The following is a 20,743-nucleotide window of genomic DNA, read 5'->3' on the forward strand; positions in this document are numbered from 1 at the left end:
ATAATCAATCCCATATTGATGGCCTCATAAAGTGGTGGCATTATATCGGCGCCATGTATATGAGAGGATCAAGCGTGTATCATTTTCATTTTACATTGTGCGTGATCTGGATATCCTGTCATTTGTCGGCAAGCGTCTGCAGTTTCTATATGTGAATCCTGTGATGTGAGTGGATGAAACCGCTCAGATGAAAATGGAAATATGGAGGAAATATATAGAGGCTTTCCTTTTCATCAGACATCTAGGTCGGTAGTATTCCCTAACTCAGTGATGGCTAACCTCCAGCACTCCAGCTGTGAAACTACGATTCCCAGCATGCTCCATTCATTTCTATTGAGTTCTGAGAACAGCCAAGTAAGTGTGCATCTTGGGAGTTGTAGTTTTACCACAGCTGGAGTGCCGGAGGTTGGCCATCACAGTCTTAACGTATGCCACCAACAGAAGGCTGCCACATATATGGGCATATAGTCACATAGGTTGCCCATTTTCTCCAGTTGTTAAAAAAACTACACACTGCATCTGAATAGTTTGTTTGACTTTGTCCCTCTGTATAGGAACCGCAGCAGACTACACTTTCCTATACCGTAAACAGGGTTTCCCGTGTACTGTCTATTAGCCCAGTGTTTGCCAAATGGGTGCCCTAAAGGTGCATTCATTGTGTGTGAGGAGCTTTTCCAGCCCACTCCTCTTTTTAAGGAGTCAGGACCTGGAAAATGAACGCCCTCAAAGGGGTCACAGGAGAGCTATAGAGACTGCTGTCCAAGGGAGCTGGTGACTGCATGTTGTGACACACACATATATATATATATATATATATATATATATATATACACTGCTCAAAAAAATAAAGGGAACACTTAAACAACACAATGTCAATCACACTTCTGTGAAATCAAACTGTCCACTTAGGAAGCAACACTGAGTGACAATCAATTTAACATGCTTTTGTGTAAATGGGATAGACAACAGGTGGAAATTATAGGCAATTAGCAAGACACCCCCAATAAAGGAGTGGTTCTGCAGGTGGTGATCACAGACCACTTCTCAGTTCCTATGCTTCCTGGCTGATGTTTTGGTCACTTTTGAATGCTGGCGGTGCTTTCACTCTAGTGGTAGCATGAGACGGAGTCTACAACCCACACAAGTATCTTAGGTAGTGCAGCTTTTCCAGGATGGCACATCAATGCGAGCTGTGGCAAGAAGGTTTGCTGTGTCTGTCAGCGTAGTGTCCAGAGCATGGAGGCGCTACCAGGAGACAGGCCAGTACATCAGGAGACGTGGAGGAGGCCGTAGGAGGGCAACAACCCAGCAGCAGGACCGCTACCTCCGCCTTTGTGCAAGGAGGAACAGGAGGAGCACTGCCAGAGCCCTGCAAAATGACCTCCAGCAGGCCACAAATGTGCATGTGTCTGCTCAAACGGTCAGAAACAGACTCCATGAGGGTGATATGAGGGCCCGACGTCCACAGGTGGGGGTTGTGCTTACAGCCTAACACCGTGCAGGACGTTTAGCATTTGCCAGAGAACACCAAGATTGGTAAATTCGCCACTGGCAGCCTGTGCTCTTCACAGATGAAAGCAGGTTCACACTGAGCACATGTGACAGATTCTTGAGACTCGGTGGAGAACGTTCTTCTGCCTGCAACAACCTCCAGCATGACCGATTTGGCATTGGGTCAGTAATGGTGTGGGGTGGCATTTCTTTGGAGGGCCGCACAGCCCTCCATGTGCTCACCAGAGGTAGCCTGACTGCCATTAGGTACCGAGATGAGATCCTCAGACCCCTTGTGAGACCATATGCTGGTGCGGTTGGCCCTGGGTTCCTCCTAATGCAAGACAATGCTAGACCTCATGTGGCTGAAGTGTGTCAGCAGTTCCTGCAAGACGAAGGCATTGATGCTATGGACTGGCCCGCCCGTTCCCCAGACCTGAATCCAATTGAGCACATCTGGGACATCATGTCTCGCTCTATCCACCAACGTCACGTTGCACCACTGACTGTCCAGGAGTTGGCAGATGCTTTAGTCCAGGTCTGGGAGGAGATCCCTCAGGAGACCGTCCGCCACCTCATCAGGAGCATGCACAGGCGTTGTAGGGAGGTCATACAGGCACGTGGAGGCCACACACACTACTGAGCCTCATTTTGACTTGTTTTAAGGACATTACATCAAAGTTGGATCAGCCTGTAGTGTGTTTTTCCACTTTAATTTTGAGTGTGACTCCAAATCCAGACCTCCATGGGTTGAAAAATTTGATTTCCATTTTTTAATTTTTGTGTGATTTTGTTGTCAGCACATTCAACTATGTAAAGAACAAAGTATTTCAGAAGAATATTTAATTAATTCAGATCTAGGATGTGTTATTTTTGTGTTCCCTTTATTTTTTTGAGCAGTGTATATATAGTGGGGAAAATAAGTTTTTGATACACTGGCGATTTTGCAGGTTTTCCCACCTACAAAGAATGGAGAGGTCTAATTTTTATGGTAGGTAAACTTCAACTGTGAGAGACAGAATCTAAAAAAATAAAAATCTATAAAATCACATTGTATGATTTCTAAATAATTTATCTGTATTTTATTGCATGAAATAAGTATTTGATACAATAGAAAAACAGAACTTTAATATTTGGTACGGAAACCTTTGTTTGCAATTACAGAGGTCAGAAGTTTCCTGTAGTTCTTGACCAAGTTTGCACACACTGCACCAGGGATTTTGACCCAATCCTCCATAAAGATCTTCTCCAGATCTTTCAGGTTTTGGGGCTGTTGCTGGGCTACACTAAATTTCAGCTCCCTCCAAAGATTTTTGATTGGGTTCAGGTCTGAAGACTGGCTAGGCCACTCCAGGACCTTGAAATGCTTCTTACGAAGCCACTCCTTTGTTGCCCAGGCTGTGTTTCGGGTCATTGTTATACTGGAAGACCCAGCCACGACGCATCTTCAATGCTCTTACTGAGGGAAGGAGGTTGTTGGGCAAAATCTTGCGATACATGGACCCATCCATCCTCTCTTTAGTACGGTGCAGTTGTCGTGTCTCCTTTGCAGAAAAGAACCCCCAAAGTATGATGTTTCCACCCCCATGATTCACGGTTGGGACAGTGTTCTTGGGGTTGTACTCATCCTTCTTCTTCCTCCAAACACGGCGAGTGGAGTTGATACCAAAAAGTTATTTTTTGGTCTCATTTGACAACATGACCTTCTCCCATGCCTCCTCTGGATCATCCAGATGGTCACTGGTGAACTTCATATGGGCCTGGACATGTGCTGGCATCCCTGCAGGATTTTAATCCATGACAGCCTAGTGTGTTACTAACGGTAATCTTTGAGACCCAGGTCCCAGCTCTCTTCAGGTCATTGACCAGGTCCTCCCATGTAGTTCTGTGCTGATTCCTGATCTTTCTCAGAATCATCCTTATCCCATGAGATAAGATCTTGCATGGAGCTCCAGACCGAGGAAGATTGACAGTCATCTTGTGTTTTTTTCCATTTTCTAATAATTGTGCCAACAGTTGTTGCCTTCTCACAAGCTGCTTGCCTATTGTCCTGTAGCCCATCCCAGCCTTGTGCAGGTCTACAATTTTGTCCCTGGTGTCCTTAGACAGCTCTTTGGTCTTGGCCATGGTGAAGAGATTGGAGTGGGATTAATTGAGTCTGTGGACAGGTCTTTTATACAAGTAAGGCTACTTTCACACTAGCGTTTTGGCTTTCCGTTTGTGAGATCCGTTCAGGGCTCTCACAAGCGGTCCAAAACGGATCAGTTTTGCCCGAATGCATTCTGAATGGAAAAGGATCCTCTCAGAAAGCATCAGTTTTCCTCCTATCAGTCTCCATTCCGCTCTGGAGGCGGACACCAAAACGCTGCCTGCAGCGTTTTGCTGTCCGCTTGACGAAACTGAGCCAAACGGATCCGCCCTGGCACACAATGTAAGTCATTGGGGACGGATCCATTTTCTCTGACACAATCTGGCACAATAGAAAACGGATCCGTCTCCCATTGACTTTCAATGGAGTTCCTGACGGATCTGTCTTGGCTATGTTACAGATAATACAAACGGATCCGTTCTTGACGGATGCATGTGCTTGTATTATTGTAACGGATCAGTTTTTGCAGATCCATGACGGATCTGCCCAAAACGCGAGTGTATAAGTAGCCTTACGAGTTCAAATAGGTGCAATTAATACAGGTAATGAGTGCAGAGTAGGAGGGCGTCTTAAAGAAAAACTAAGATCTGTGAAAGACAGAATTCTTGCTGGTTGGCAGGTGATCAAATACTTAATTAATTTGCATTTTATTGCATGAAATATTAAAAAATCCTACAATGTAATTTTCTGGATTTTTTAAAAGATTTCGACTCTCACAGTTGAAGTGTACCTACGATAAAAATTACAGACCTCTCCATTCTTTGTAGGTGGGAAAACCTGCAAAATCTCCAATGTATCAAATACTTATTTTCCACACTGTATATGTGTGTGTGTGTGTATAATTTATATATATATATATATATATATATATATTATATATATATATTTTATATTACTATATTGTGGGGGGTTAGCTCTTCCCCGGGGGTCATTCACACAAGTATCTTCGCCAGACACCAAGTTTCAGGTCCAAATATCGCTTTATTTGGCACCTCAGCAAAGCAAAAACAAATGATGCAAAATAAACACCTGCCCGGCTGGGCTCTAACTAAACATAACATAACCTGACTCGCCTAAAGCACCGTTCACACATGGTCATAACATGCAGCTTTCCCAGCCCAATGTCCATCAGCCTCCTGGCTGTACAGAGCACTGTTCACACACAGTCTAAAGTCCAGTGCCTTTATGGGGGAGTGTGGCCCAGTAGTCCTCCCGACTCCGGCTTGTGACCACTTGCACCCAAGCGTCATGGCGTCCCCCAACAATCCGGCTAGCACCTAGCCCCGTGGACCCTCACCCAGCCCAGCTGAGACCACTCTTCCAGAGCCTCCAGCAGGACTGTGTTTCGCAACTCTGTCTCCTTCCCCAGACTGGGAGCCACACCCAAGTCCAGCAACAGGATTAAATACCATCCCTTGACATGGGCATATTCCAAAATCCCGGACTGGAGCATGGGGAACAGGCACCCACCCAACACATTGCCTGTTCCCAGTAAAAGCCCGCCCTGGACTAGCTGGAGCCAGCTAAGCTAACTGTCTTGGTGTCCACCAACTAACTTGGTGGCCACCTATATCTAGGGCCTTTACTCCACTTAGGCCGGGCCCCTTGTTGACATGCTCCTGGTGCAAACACCCCTTTTTCATGCTTCCCCGGGACTTTACTGCACCCATCACTAGTCACATTGCCACAATATATAATCACTTTAAAATTAATAGCCTCTAAAAAAAATGACCATTGTACCGCACTAAGAGTGGGTGCTGTAGTGAGGGAAGCAAGGTGAAACCTCTACAAATGGGCCTTACCAGTGGAACACCGTAATGCAAGTCCAACTCTGTAGTGAACCCTCCTTCTCCAAGAAAGTAGGTGCTTGTGGCACACTGTGGTTAGTACTGCCAAAGTGGGATTAGAGAATTGCTGTTCAAGTTGATGTGTGTGCTGTTACTACAAGTGAAGTGCCACTCTTAAAAGGATGGTCCCATCTTTCCCGTCGCTATGTGGCTAGGTTTATGGAAACAGCCAAGCGGGCCGGCGTTCCATTGTTTCCATTGCTCCCATTGCATGGAAATGGCGACATGGGATAAACCGTTCAAACATGCAATACCCCTTACTATAGATGTTCAACTCAAACTGTTTTGACCATGCATTGATCAAGGATTGCTCATAAGTTTTTAACAGTGTGGTGCACACATTGAGGAACTCCTGAAAAAGTTAGCGGCCCAGTGGTGACTAGGATTTCTAGAAATAATCATTGTCCCTGTACCAGCTGACTCCAACCTACATACTTCAGCCATTTCTCTGATTAGTTACTGTGTTGCATTTTATATGTAATGCATTGCAATATGGTAACTGATTCTGTGGATGTATATAGTGATATCAGGGTATCTCTCCACATACAGGATTACACAGTAGTGAAGAAAACATCTGGTGGGTGTGTGACCCCCAGCAACTGTTCTTGTGTGCCAAAAGGATGGAGCAAACACCAGAGCCCCACCATGGATCCCCCACCTTCATCACTGGTACATGAGAGAGACAATGATAAGAAGATCCTGGAACTTGCCAACAAGATCATTGAGTTGCTGGCTGGAGAGGTGAGCGCCGCTGGGAATGCTGGGACCAGTGACACGAGTGACAATGTGGGAGATTTGTCAAAGCGGTGTAAAGTAGAACTGGCTTAGTTGCCCATAGTAACCAATCAGATTCCACCTTTCATTTTTAACAGCTCCAGTTTGATAAAGCTTCCTCAATTAGTCTAAATGCTAGTATGTGGACATAATGCTAAACTTATATATTATGCATGACTGTCCCACTGAGATATCTGTCCGTCACAACATGATCTGGGACAGTATATTTTGTGCTGTTTGCTGAAAGAATAGGGGGAGATGTATCAAAGTCCGGCATTTTATGCAGATATTTGAAGTCTTCTGCCCAGGATTTTGGCTAAAGCATCAGTGGCTGATTGTGGAACAGCTCTGAACTTTAGGCTTTTCTACAATAAGCTGCTGATGATCTTCGGTCAAGAATGTAAGTGGAAGAGGGGGGAGGGCAGGTTTACCTGCAGTTTCTCAGTTAGGGTACAACCTGCATGTAGAAACCAGACCATGTGGCCGTACCCTTAGCATTTCACTAAAACTGCATAAGAGAAAGCAGTAGGGGAGGAGACATCTGATTAGCTCACTGGACATCTATTACATCACAACAAGAAGAGCAATTAGGAACTTGTAGAGGGAGGAAAAAGACCCAAAAAGTGTAAGTAATCCACAACATTCCTGGCTGTATTACATCTCATCTTGTAGCTCTAGCCCAAATGCTACTGAAGCTAAAGTACGAAGCTTCTCCTTGTTCTGCTAAATCTCTCCCCAGTGGTCAGAAAGACAGGGCTTACAGCATACCAGAGCACATCTTCTCCAGGTTCTCTGTAGCTAACCAATGACAGAATTCTGCGAGTCATTCTCTTTAGGTGAGATTGTGTCATTTTTCTTTCTCGCCTATGAAAGCACCCTTGGAGAGACCGCCACCTCCTCAGGACAGGAAACAGGAACCAGAACTGCCCTTTTAAAGTAGGGATCATCCCCTCTATCTCCAGTTCTGTTTCCTGTCCTAAGGGGCAGGAGGGAGTCCGATCCGCCGAAAGAAAGATTAACAACGAGAGCTGCGGGAGCCCCGGCTATTGAAATAGTGTGTGGAGGGTTACCCCGTGCGGCGTAAGTTCTCCTCCGGGAGCCGCTGCTAAAGTCTGGGCTCCCCTCTCTTTTCTTACCCCTTTGGCCCTCCTTCCTGGTCCTGGGACGGTCTTGACCTTCTTTGGCTCCTGCGAACCTCTGCGGCCGTGTTCGCACGTTCGGCCGCCGACCCGCGCGTTTACTTCCGGGTTGTGGTGGTGGGAGAAAGCTATGCTTTGGACCGGAAGGGTAGGGATACAGGCTGCGCGCGCCGAGGAGAAAAGCCCAGCCAGCTCACTGACACGCTGGGTGAAAAGAGCGTGTGCAGTACCTCCATTTGGGCTGTTTGCTGTGTGAGACATGGAGCAGGTTCACCAATGATGCTTCGGTACCCGGGTGGGGTAAGAGGGGTTTGACCCCAGCATGAATATTATTTATGTATATGCTCATAAGGTCATTTTTATTGCTTAGGTATCAAAGGAGTCTTCCAGGAAGACCTCCAGAGTAAAGGAGCGGGGATATGGTGTATGTAAGAAGAAGCTCCCTTCTGCCTGGGTAAAACCTATATGTCAAGCTTGTATCAGCAAGTTAATGGAGGAGGAAACTCAGTCTTTAATGGGCAGCATTAAACAAATGATATATGAAGAAAACAGAGAGTTGGTTAGCGGTTTGATAAAGCACCGTCCCGGGACTTCTTCTGCTGCTGCTAAGGACTCCCCCTCCAGTGACAGTGAGATACTTTCGGGTCTGGAGGAAGAAGGAGAATGAGGGTCATCAGACGATTCTTCTGAAGACGAGGCCGCAGGGAGACCACTTTTTCATGTGGAGAACACTAGCTCCCTAGTAAAGGCAGTTAGGGCTACGATGGGGGTGGAGGATCAGAAGCCACAGCATTCAGTTCAGGATTCAATGTTTGAAGGGTTAGGCCCCAAGAAGAGGAAGATATTTGATGTGCATAAGAACATTCATGAACTGATTGCCAGAGAATGGAAAAGACCGGATAGGACATTTTTCGTTCCCTCTTCAGTGAAGCAGAAGTATCCGTTCGATGAGGAATTGTCTGCCCCTTGGGGTAGAGCCCCAAAACTGGATGCCCCTGTAGCAAAAATGTCCAAAAAAGCCGCGCTCCCCTTTGAGGACATGGGTTCACTCAAGGACCCAATGGACAGAAGGGCAGAGGTTTATTTAAAGAAAAATTGTGAAGCCTCTGCAGCAACTTGTAGACCTGCCATTGCTGCTACATCTGTTGCTAGGTCCATGAAAGTGTGGATGGGGGAGCTAGAGACTCACATTAAAGGGGGTACCCCTAGGGAGCAATTGCTTTCTTCCTTTCCTGTTATAAACAATGCCTTGGATTTCTTAGCTGACGCTTCTGCGGATACCTTGAGATTTTCCGCTCGGGCCTCTGCCTTATCCAACTCTGCCCGGCGGACTATTTGGTTAAAGGGCTGGAAAGGAGATGCCAGTTCCAAGGCAGAATTGTGTGCTATCCCTTGTCAGGGAGAATTCTTGTTTGGGCCTGTTCTTGATGATTTATTGGAAAAGGCCTCAGACAAGAAGAAGGGCTTTCCCTCTGATAGTCAGCCACCCAAAAGATCTTTACATCCCAGATTTAACAAAGGGTCCTTTAAGGGGAAAGATAGAGAAAGACAGTTTGCAGGGCTAAACAAAAAGAATAGGGGTTTTCTTTTTTCCAGGTCAGATGCCTCAAAAAAGCAGTCCCAACGACGCCAGGGCTCCTATTGGGGGTCGTCTGTCCCTCTTTGTACACCATTGGCAGAGGATCTCCAATAGCCCCTGGATAAAGTCTGTAATAGGGGAGAGTCTAAAACTAAAATTCCAGAGTGTTCCAGAAGGAAAATTTGTAATTACAGATTTCCGGTCAGATCCTGTAAAACATTCTGCCATAGTTTCAGAAGTTTTTTTCCTAATAGAGAAAAAAGTGCTAGTGAGTGTCCCAGAGCAGGAATGGAAAGAGGGATTTTATTCAACTCTTTTTCTGGTCCAAAAAACCAAATGGCTCGTTTCGGACCATAATAAATTTGAAGTGTTTGAACCTTTTTTTGCAGTACGAGAGATTTCGTATGGAGTCCATCAGATCTGTAGTGAACAATCTTTACCCGGGCTGCTTCATGGCCACAATAGACCTAAGAGATGCATAAAATCATGTCCTTATTCATCCCAGTCAACAGAGGTTTCTAAGGGTAGTGGTCCAGTTAGAGAAGAAAATTCTACATCTTCAGTTCTGAGCATTACCATTCGGGCTCCGAGGGTCTTTACAAAGATTATTTCAGAAATAATGGCCCACATCAGGGAGCAGGACATCATTATTATACTATACCTGGACGATTTTCTACTGGTGGCCCGGTCAGATCAGATTCTCCTGGGTCAGATTGCCGGTTGAGGGAGGTTCTAGAGAGGCTGGGTTGGGAAATAAACCTAGAAAAATCCAGTCTATGCCCAAGCCAGAAATGCAGCTTTCTGGGAATGATTCTGGACTCCACTTCCCAGAAATGCCTACTACCCCTGCAGAAAGCCTTACTGATCAGGTCAAGAGTTCAGATTCTTCATTCGTCTACGTCAGTCACCATAAGAGAGGCCATGTCGGTACTGGGTCTCATGACATCCAGGAGTGGAATGGGCCCAGTATCATTCAAGGTCTCTTCAGCTACGGATCCTGCAGCACTGGGGCAAGAGTCTCCCCTCCCTGGACATAGAGATGTCTCTATCCTCTTAGACTGGTGGATGGATTAAAAAAAACTTAGAGGGGAGTTCCTTGGACCAGGGAGGCGGTTCTCCCCTTAACCACGGATGCGAGCCCCTCCGGTTGGGGAGCCTATGTGGAGTCCATACTGTTGCAGGGCAATTGGGACAGCAGTTCTCTTTCCCAGTCGCACAATTTCAGGGAGTTGGACGCGATCAGGATAGCCTTGATACAGAGTCTTCCAATCATCAGGGGCAGAAATGTAAAAATGTATTCAGACAACACAAGAGCAGTGGCCTATATCAACCGACAGGGACAAGAGCTCAGGGACTAATATCTTTAACTTATCAGATTTTCAACCTAGCATAAACTTCTTTATTAGCTCTTTCTGCAGTTCACCTAAGAGGTTCAGACAATACAAAAGCAGACTACCTCAGTCTTCATTGTCTATACCAGGGAGAATGGTCCCTAGATCAGGGGATTTTCAACCAAGGAGCAGCTTTGTGGGGTACTCCGGAGACAGATCTCTTTTCCACCAGGTCAAACAGAAAAGTAGAGGTCTTCTTTTCTCTTTCTCCGGAGGAGCATCCGAGAGCGGTGGATGCTCTGGCCCAGTCTTGGGAGCAGGGTCTTCTGTATGCCTTTCCCCCCACTAAAGTTGCTTCCAAGGGTCCTCAAGAAGACCAGAGAGGAGGAGGCCATGGTAATAGTGATAGCTCCCTTTTGGCCGAGAAGGGTATGGTTTTCCTGGCTCCGCAAAATGTCAATAGCAACACCTTGGGTACTTCCAGATTTCCAGGAGCTTCTATCTCGGGGTCCAGTTTTTCACCCAGAGGTGAAAAATCTGCACTTGACTGCCTGGTGTTTGAAAGGGAGATTTTAAAGAGAAGGGGTCTCTCTGAGGAAGTAGTAGACACTCTGTTGGCCAGTCGGAAAAGGGTCACTACCGAGATTTACCTTAAGATTTGGAAGACCTTTTTCAGATTCGCCAAAAAGCCTGTGGATGTTCTAGAGACGCCCGACATCCCGCTCGTGTTAGATTTCCTACAAGAAGGGTGGAAGAAAGGACTTAGGCCTAGCACTTTGAAGGTCCAAGTTTCAGCTTGAAACGCCTTGTTTGAATTTAAGTTAGCAGTTCACCCTTGTATTAAAAGATTTATAACAGCAGTGTCTAAATTATCTCTGGTATGTAAAAATAGAGTACCCCCCTGGGATTTAAACTTGGTCCTCTCTGCTCTCACTTCTGACCCTTTCGAGCCTATAGATAAGACCCCCCCGAAGTTGCTCACCCTTAAGCTTGCCTTCCTTCTGGCCATTACCTCGGCTAGAAGGGTCAGTGAGATTGCTGCCCTCTCGGATGACCCTCTCTATTTGGTGATTCTGGAGGATCGGGTAGTGATTTTGCCTGATCCTTCTTTTTTTTACCAAAGGTCTCTTCACGTTTTCATCGTTCTCAGGAGATAGGGTTACCTTCCTTCTGTTCTTCCCCAAAAAATAAGAAGGAGTCTGAATATCACTGCAATATCTACAGGTCACTCAGCCTTGGAGATCCTCCTCACGTTTGTTAATTTTGTTTCAGGGAGCAAGGAAAGGATCGGCAGCCTCCTCTCAGACTATTGCTACGTGGATTAGACAGGCCATTTCCTTAGCCTACTCTTCTAAAGGAGTTATTTCGTTCTCGGGGGTTGGGGCTCATTCTACGAGATCAGTCTCCACATCATGGGCAGAGAGAGCTTCAGCCTCTATAGAGCAGATCTGTAAGGCAGCTACCTGGAGCTCTCCACATACATTTTTTAGGCACTATAGACTTCAGTTACCTTCTAATGAAGGTCTTTCATTTGGTCGTAAAGTACTTCAGGCTGTGGTCCCACCCTAGACAAATTCTTGCCTATTCTCCAGGGGTGCTGTCATAGGCGAGAAAGAATGATTTGATTACACTTATCGGTAATCTGTTTTCTTTGAGCCTATGACAGCACCCGGTTATTTCCCGACCCTAAGAAGTTTCTGTAGAGGGATATGGATATATATATATATATATATATATATAAATAATAATAGAGATATTAGGATGTGTTGTTAAGATGTTTATTCTTAGTTCTTGAAGAAAGGACTGGAGATAGAGGGGATGGTCCCTCCTTTAAAAAGGCGGTTCTGGTTCCTGTTTCCTGTCCTGAGGAGGAGGAGGCGGTCTCTCCAGGGGTGCTGTTATAGGCTCAAAGAAAACCAATTATTGGTAAGTGTAATCAAATTAATTTGGGGTAAATAAATATGGTTACCATCAGTTGGGAAAGTTTACAGTTCTTACAACAGATTGTGTTCTTCACAAGGCTTCTCCAACATTATTTGCTGACTTATGAATGTAGGGTGAAGATTTCACAGATGTCAAAGTTGAGGTAATATCAGAAGAAGACGATGAGACGTACGAAAGCAGCAGTCAGCGGTATAAGGAGGAGGAAGTCCCTATAGCGATCAGTCCAGGTTGGTAATCGTCTCTCTTATTCTCCATGTTTAATCAAAACAACTCTTCTTAAGCACTTAGTGACCAGCCTGTTTTGGGCAAGTTTTTTGATTGTCGCATTCCGAGAGCTATAACTTATTTATGTTTCATTTGATGTAGTTGTATGCGGTGTTGCTTTTTGCAGGACAAGTTGTAGTTTTTAATGGCACCATTTTGGGGTGCATATTAGTTACTGATTAACTTTTATTAACTTTCTGGGGAGATATTTAAAAAAATATTACAATTTGCAATGTAAATTTTTTGGCATAAATATCAATACCTTTATAAGGGTACTTTCACACTTGCGTTGTTTGATTCCGGATCCGGCAATCTGTATCCAAACCATTTGTAGACAGATCGAATGCGGATCCGTCTCACAAATGCATTGCATTACCGGATCCGTCTCTCTGGTTGTCATCCGGAAAAAAGGATCCGGTATTTATCTTTTTCAAATTTTTAAAGGTCTGCGCATGCAAATCTGGATCCGTTTTTCCGGAACACTTGGAGCCGGATCCGTCATTAATGCATTTTTAAAATGGAAAATAATGCCAGATCCGGAATTCCGGCAAGTGTTCCTGAATTGTGGACGGAGAAAATACCGCAGCATGCTGCAGTATTTTCTCTGTCCAAAAACCGGACAGTGACTGAACTGAAGACATCCTGATGCATACTGAACGGAATGCTCTCCATTCAGAATGCATTAGGATAAAACTGATCAGTTTTTTTCCGGTATTGAGCCCCTAAGACGGAACTCAATACCAGAAAAGTTTAACGCAAGTGTGAAAGTACCCTTATTTGGGTTACTACTTTTGCACAATAAAAACCCTTTTTAAAAAAAAAAAAAAAAATGTTTTCCATTGCCACTTCCCAAGACCATAACTATTTTACATTTACAGAGTTGTGTGAGGACTTGATTTTTGCAGGGCGATTTGTAGTTTTCACTGGTATCATTTTGGGGTACATAACACTTTTTGATTGTTTTTCTGTTTTTCACAGTGCGGGATAAATTATGTGATAATTGTGTAGTGTGGTTTGTTATGGACAACTAAATATGTGGAAGGAATGTTATTTTTGCAATTTTTTTCCATTGAAAAGCATTTATTAGTGGAAAAAAATGTGCATTTTTATTATTTTTGCAGTTTATTAGTCCCACATAGGGACTTTGATAAGCAGCCCTTTGATCGCTCATATAGTACACTATAGGCCTTCATAAAGCCCCTGGCTGCCCTACTAAGCCATTGGCACCCCGCAATCTCATTTGTAGGGTTCCGATGCTGCTGTTGCTAATGACCGCTGCATCTAAGGGGTTAAACGGCCTTAATCGTCACTTCTGCCAATCCAGGCTGTTAGTACAGGAGCCCAGCTGTTATATGAGAGCCAAGCTCCTGATCATAGTCCAGGCAGCTGTAAAACGGTGGCTACCTAGCCTAAGGCCCATTTGTGACTGCTGTAAAAAGGCATCTTGGCAGTAACTAACGGGTTAATCAGCAGCTTAAGGGTCCATTCACACGTCCGTATGTGTTTTGCGGATCCGCAAAACATGGATACTGGCAATGTGCGTTCCGCATTTGGCAGACTGCACATCGCTGGCACTCTCATAGAAAATGCCTTTTCTTGTCCGCAATCGTGGACAAGAATAGGACATGTTTTATTTTTTTGCGGAACGGAAGTGTGGATCCGCAAATGCGGATGCAGACAGCACATTCCGGCTCCATTGAAAATTAATGGGTCCGCACCTGTTCCACAAAATTGCGGAACGGATGCGGACCCATTTTGTGGACATTTGAATGGACCCTAAAGGTATTGGCGACTTTGTAGGCACTAGCCTAGGAACCCACAAGCCCTATGTTCAGTGTTCTCCGCAGCCCATGGCACAGTCTGTAAACAGCGGCCACTTCATACATGGCAATAAAGATGTCGGTGGTCACATGACAAACCTACTGTACATGACTGCTGTCCTGGACCTATCCTCTTCTGTGCTTGTGCTAAATGCATGTCCAAATACAGCACTTTCAGCTGTAGAGGAAGAGGATTTATCCACAGTTGTGGTTACAGGGGTTAACCCTTTCGCTCTCAGGTGTACTGCCAGGACAATTTTCACAGTGTTGACATGTACAAATAAAACCTAAATTACAAAATAAAATAAAAAAATCATACCAACCTCCTATACCCATATACACTCACCTAAAGAATTATTAGGAACACCATACTAATATGGTGTTGGACCCCCTTTTGCCTTCAGAACTGCCTTAATTCTATGTGGCATTGATTCAACAAGGTGCTGATAGCATTCTTTAGAAATGTTGGCCCATATTGATAGGCTAGCATCTTGCAGTTGATGGAGATTTGAGGGATGCACATCCAGGGCACGAAGATCCCGTTCCACCACATCCCAAAGATGCTCTATTGGGTTGAGATCTGGTGACTGTGGGGGCCATTTTAGTACAGTGAACTCATTGTCATGTTCAAGAAACCAATTTGAAATGATTCGAGTTTTGTGACATGGTGCATTATCCTGCTGGAAGTAGCCATCAGAGGATGGATACATGTTCTCATTCTGTTTACGCCAAATTCAGACTCTACCATTTGAATGTCTCAAAAGAAATTGAGACTCATCAGACCAGGCAACATTTTTCCAGTCTTCAACAGTCCAATTTTGGTGAGCTCGTGCAAATTGTAGCCTCTTTTTCCTATTTGTAGTGGAGATGAGTGGTACCCGGTGGGGTCTTCTGCTGTTGTAGCCCATCCGCCTCAAGGTTGTGCGTGTTGTGTCTTCACAAATGCTTTGCTGCATACCTCGGTTGTAACGAGTGGTTATTTCAGTCAACGTTGCTCTTCTATCAGCTTGAATCAGTCGGCCCATTCTCCTCTGACCTCTAGCATCCACAAGGCATTTTTGCCCACAGGACTGCCGCATACTGGATGTTTTTCCCTTTTCACACCATTCTTTGTAAACCCTAGAAATGGTTGTGCGTGAAAATCCCAGTAACTGAGCAGATTGTGAAATACTCAGACCGGCCCGTCTGGCACCAACAACCATGCCACGCTCAAAATTGCTTAAATCACCTTTCTTTCCCATTCTGACATTCAGTTTGGAGTTCATGAGATTGTCTTGACCAGGACCACCCCCCTAAATGCATTGAAGCAACTGCCATGTGATTGGTTGACTAGATAATTGCATTAATGAGAAATAGAACAGGTGTTCCTAATAATTCTTTAGGTGAGTGTATTTTCTGAAAGGAGACACCTGGCATCTTGTCAAAATGGCACTTAGTACTTTATACACGCAGACACCTTTATGCAACTTTGCTTCAAATTTTAATTTTTCATAAAAAAATGCAAAAAAGTTGATATTAGTGGGTAAAAGTGTGACCCAAGCATTAAGTTATATGGAACATAACTCTTAAAAATAAACTTACAACATGTGCGGAGTTCATACTTAGCACGTAGGCCTACATTTACAGTACATGCATGTCTCTTCATAAAATCACCAGAACTGGAAGATGTTTTAAGCTGGAAATAAAATAAAAAAGTATTTATAAAATCTATTTTTATTTCTATAAAATTACAGTTCTTGAAAGCTGTTGCCTTGATGGAATGTTGACCATGTTCATCTTCAGGTAACTTTATGACAAACAGGAATTATTAAAAAAAGAAAACAAACATTTGGACCTAAAACACACATCCAAGCATCAGCATCCAAAATCTTTCTGAGAGCACAAATATAAATATAACTTAAAGGGGTTGTGCAGCGATTTATATTGATGACCTATTCTCAGGACTAACACCTAAACCTCCTGTAGTTCATCAGAAAATAAGTTTGAGCACCATATCGCAGGAAGTCCAGCTGCTGTATTCATAATATTGGCACAAAGTACGGTAATTGAATGACAGACACTGAAATATGGTAATTGAAAGCTATTATTTATGGCAAAAAATTTAGGGTGGGTTCGCATCACGTTTTTCCCAATCCGTTTAACATATACAAAATCGTATACGTTAAACGGATGCCTCAAACTGATGCCATACAGTGGCATCTATTCACCATAGAGTTCCATTGTAAAAAAAAAATATATATATATATATATATATATATATATACAGTCCTGATCAAAAGTTTAAGACCACTTGAAAAATGGCAAAAAATCATATTTCGCATGGCTGGATCTTAACAAGGTTCCAAGTAGAGCTTCAACATGCAACAAGAAGAAATGGGAGTGAGACAAAACATTTTTTGAGCATTCAATTTAATGAAAACAACGAATAAACTGAAACGGGCTGTTTTTCAGCTGATCAAAAGTTTAGGACCACACCTCGAAAAAAAAACTAACCCCCCCCCCCCCCAAAAACAGAAATCCAACTTCCAAACATGAACTCAGTAAGGAGTAGCTCCGCCGTTATTGTTTAGCACTTGAAAAATTTGTTTCGGCATGCTTGATGCAAGCGTTTCCATGAGGTGAGTGGGAACATTTCTCCAAGTGGTGAAGACGGCCGCACGAAGGCCATCTACTGTCTGGAACTGTTGTCCATTTTTGTAAACTTCCCTTGCCATCCGTCCCCAAAGGTTCTCAATTGGATTTAGATCAGGGGAACACGCAAGATAGGACAAAAGAGTGATGTTATTCTCCTGGAAGAAGTCCCTTGTCCTGTGGGCATTGTGTACTGTAGCGTTGTCCTGTTGAAAAACAGTCGTTACCACACAGACGAGGGGCCTCAGTCATGAGGAATGCTCTCTGCAACATCTGGACATAGCCAGCGGCCGTTTGACGCCCCTGCACTTCCTGAAGCTTCATTGTTCCACTGAAGGAAAAATCACCCCAGACCATTACGGCGCCCCCTCCACTGTGGCGTGTAGAAAACATCTCAGGTGGGATCTGCTTGTCATGCCAGTAACGTTGGAAACCATCAAGGTACAAAAAATTCTCATCAGAGAATAAAACTTTCTTCCACCTTTGAATGTCCCATGTTTGGTGCTCTCTTGCAAAGTCCAAACGAGCAGTTCTGTGGCGTTCAAGGAGACGAGGTCTCTGAAGACGTTTTTTGTTTTTGAAGCCCTTCAGTCTCAGATGCCGTCTGATGGTTATGGGGCTGCAGTCAGCACCAGTAAGGGCCTTAATTTGGGTCGAGGATCATACAGTGTCTTGATGGACAGCCAATTGGATCCTCCGGCTCAGTGCTGATGAAATTTATTTGGGTCTTCCACTTTACTTTTTTGTTCCATAACCCTCAGGATCATTTAAGAATTTAAGAAATTCCAAATGACTGTCTTACTGCATCCCACCTCAGCAGCGATGGCGCGCTGTGAGAGACCCTGCTTATGCAGTTCAGCAACCCGACCACGTTCAAAAAGGGAGAGTTTTTTTGCCTTTGCCATCACAACGTGTGACTACCTGACAGAAAATGACAATGAATCTACATCCTTGCACAGATTTGGCCTTTTAAAGGCATGTGGTCCTAAACTTTTGATCAGCTGGAAAACAGTTTCAGTTTATTCATTGTTTTCATTAAATTGAATGCTGAAAAAATGTTTTGTCTCACTCTCATTTCTTCTTGTTGCATGTTGAAGCTCTACTTGGAACCTTGTTAAGATCCAGCCATGCTAAATATGATTTTTTGCCATTTTTCAAGTGGTCTTAAACTTTAGATCAGGACTGTGTATGTATGTGTTTGGACACACCTTCTCATTCAAATAGTTTTTTTTATTTTCATGACTATGAAAATTGTAGATTCACACTGAAGGCATCAAAACTATGAATTAACACATGTGGAATTATATACATAACAAACAAGTGTGAAACAACAGAAAATATGTCATATTCTAGGTTCTTCAAAGTAGCCACCTTTTGCTTTGATTACTGCTTTGTACACTCTTGGCATTCTCTTGATGAGCTTCAAGAGGTAGTCCCCTGAAATGGTTTTCACTTCACAGGTGTGCCCTGTCAGGTTTAATAAGTGGGATTTCTTGCCTTATAAATGGGGTTCGGACCATCAGTTGCGTTGAGGAGAAGTCAGGTGGATACACAGCTGATAGTCCTACTGAATAGACTGATAGAATTTGTATTATGGCAAGAAAAAAGCAGCTAAGTAAAGAAAAACGAGTGGCCATCATTACTTTAAGAAATGAAGGTCAGTCAGTCAGCCGAAAAATTAGGAAAACTTTGAAAGTAAGGGCTATTTGACCATGAAGGAGAGTGATGGGGTGCTGCGCCAGATGACCTGGCCTCCACAGTCACCAGACCTGAACCCAATCGAGATGGTTTGGGGTGAGCTGGACCGCAGAGTGAAGGCAAAAGGGCCAACAAGTGCTAAGCATCTCTGGGAACTCCTTCAAGACTGTTGGAAGACCATTTCAGGGGACTACCTCTTGAAGCTCATCAAGAGAATGCCAAGAGTGAGCAAAGCAGTAATCAAAGCAAAAGGTGGCTACTTTGAAGAACCTAGAATATGACATATTTTCAGTTGTTTTACACTTGTTTGTTATGTATATAATTCCACATGTGTTAATTCATAGTTTTGATGCCTTCATAGTCATGAAAATAAAGAAAACTCTTTGAATGAAAAGGTGTGTCCAAACTTTTGGTCTGTACTGTGTGTGTATATATATATATATATATATATATATATATATATATATATATACATACATATTTTTTTTACCGGACTGTGCAGGATACGAGAACATGGTGTGCTGTGTTTTTGTATCCTTTTTTCCCCTAATGTATACGTCAAACGGAGGCATAAAACGTGATGTGAACACAGCCTAAATATGTCTTTTCTACTCTATAGATCAGGTATGGACAGGATAGGGACAGTGTAAAAACTTTATTGATGTTTATGTTGTGTTTGGTGCAGCTTATTTGGTGCTGTGATCTGGACGCTGATAAATGTCTGGGTCATGGCGTCTCTCCTTTTCTGGAAATAAATTACCCCCATATATGACAACCAGAAAGAAGTATACTTGATGGGGGAAAGGGGGTTGACAACATGCAAAGAAATCCATGTTATTCTCCCTTTGAAACTGTGTAAAATCTCACAGGGAGAGAGAAAACTGTGTGTCTTTCTCTCCCTGTGTAGCCTGTCGTCACTTCACCACTGCCCCCCACTCTCCTTTTCCACACTGGCTGACTTCTCAGCTGTCTTTTACACAACCTGAGATGCAGCCATCAGTAGCAAGGATGTATGAGGTATGTCCTTGGCTACTGAATTGCCTCCCTGCCAGGACATATGAGAAACTGGTGAATGCATCATGCTCTTTGGTTGTTTTTCTGCTGCTGGCACCGGAAGGTGTACAAGAGAATTATAACTCGAAAGAAGACTGCTTTTCCAGCAGTTCCATCATTGAAACTGTACAGCGATGCAACAATTAAAAATCATCAGCCCCCTTATATCACCTGGTAAGAGGAGTCTCATTGGGAGGGTGAGCAGAAACAGTGTGGCCTGGTGCTAGTGACAGCATAATATAGTGCAAAATTGGCTTCTGTGGGTGGGTGTAGCCTGCTGCATGCAGCTTGCCACAAAGTTTGACACTAAAGCATGAGCAGGTTTAAAGGTCACCTATATTTTCCAAAAAACGCATGTATTAAATTAATTAAGTCACTGCTTGTGTTTTTTTTCTACAGATAGTCCATGCAATAGCATTATACCAGAGACCTGCTCAAGTCCTATATTTTCCCTGTGTTTTCAAAAGGAAAATTGCAGTGTTTCACAGGATCATCAGGTACATAGAGCTGTAAAATTATGGCTATGCTGGGACCTTACCATATGGAGGTTTCTTGTTCTGGAAATTTAACTTGTCATTAAAATTAACTTTTTAAAGGAACATTAAACATAAAATAATCTCACAAATAAAATAAAAAATATTCTAGCAATTCTGCACCTAATCTAATTTCCTTTGATCCTATTTATTTTTTTCCCATACCACAATTAAAACTGAAGACTTTCCGAACGTACCGTACATATATTCTCACATATTCACTTTTTTCACATTTTGTTATGTTGCGGCCTTGTGCTAAAACACGTTTTCCCCCATCATTCTTCACTCGATACCCCATAACACTAAAGTGAAAACAAAACGTTAGAAATCTTTGCAAATTTATTGAAAAAGCTAAACTAAAATTTCCCTTACGCCCATGAGAGCACCCTTGAGAAACCGTCTCCATCCAGGACAGGAAACAGGAATTTTCATGGAGAGCTCTTAAAGGGATTCTGTCACCAGGTTTCACCCCTGTCAGCTAAACATATGC

General features: G+C 43.6%; 1 protein-coding gene across 3 annotated transcripts in view; it reads left to right on the top strand.

Annotated features, from left to right (window-relative positions):
- Positions 1-20,743, top strand: part of LOC121005079 (oocyte zinc finger protein XlCOF7.1-like) — a 48,307-nt gene that overhangs the window by 4,871 nt on the left and 22,693 nt on the right. For 2 of the 3 annotated variants that reach the window (XM_040437613.1, XM_040437611.1), the window contains exons 3-5: positions 6,037-6,228; positions 12,367-12,481; positions 20,120-20,217. In XM_040437613.1, the coding sequence (XP_040293547.1) occupies positions 6,037-6,228; positions 12,367-12,481; positions 20,120-20,217 (405 nt within the window). The remainder of the gene's footprint in view (positions 1-6,036; positions 6,229-12,366; positions 12,482-20,119; positions 20,218-20,743) is intronic. The other variant, XM_040437612.1, reaches the window with a different exon arrangement.

Source organism: Bufo bufo, chromosome 6, assembly GCF_905171765.1.
Source record: "Bufo bufo chromosome 6, aBufBuf1.1, whole genome shotgun sequence".
Classification (NCBI taxonomy): Eukaryota; Metazoa; Chordata; class Amphibia; order Anura; family Bufonidae; genus Bufo; species Bufo bufo.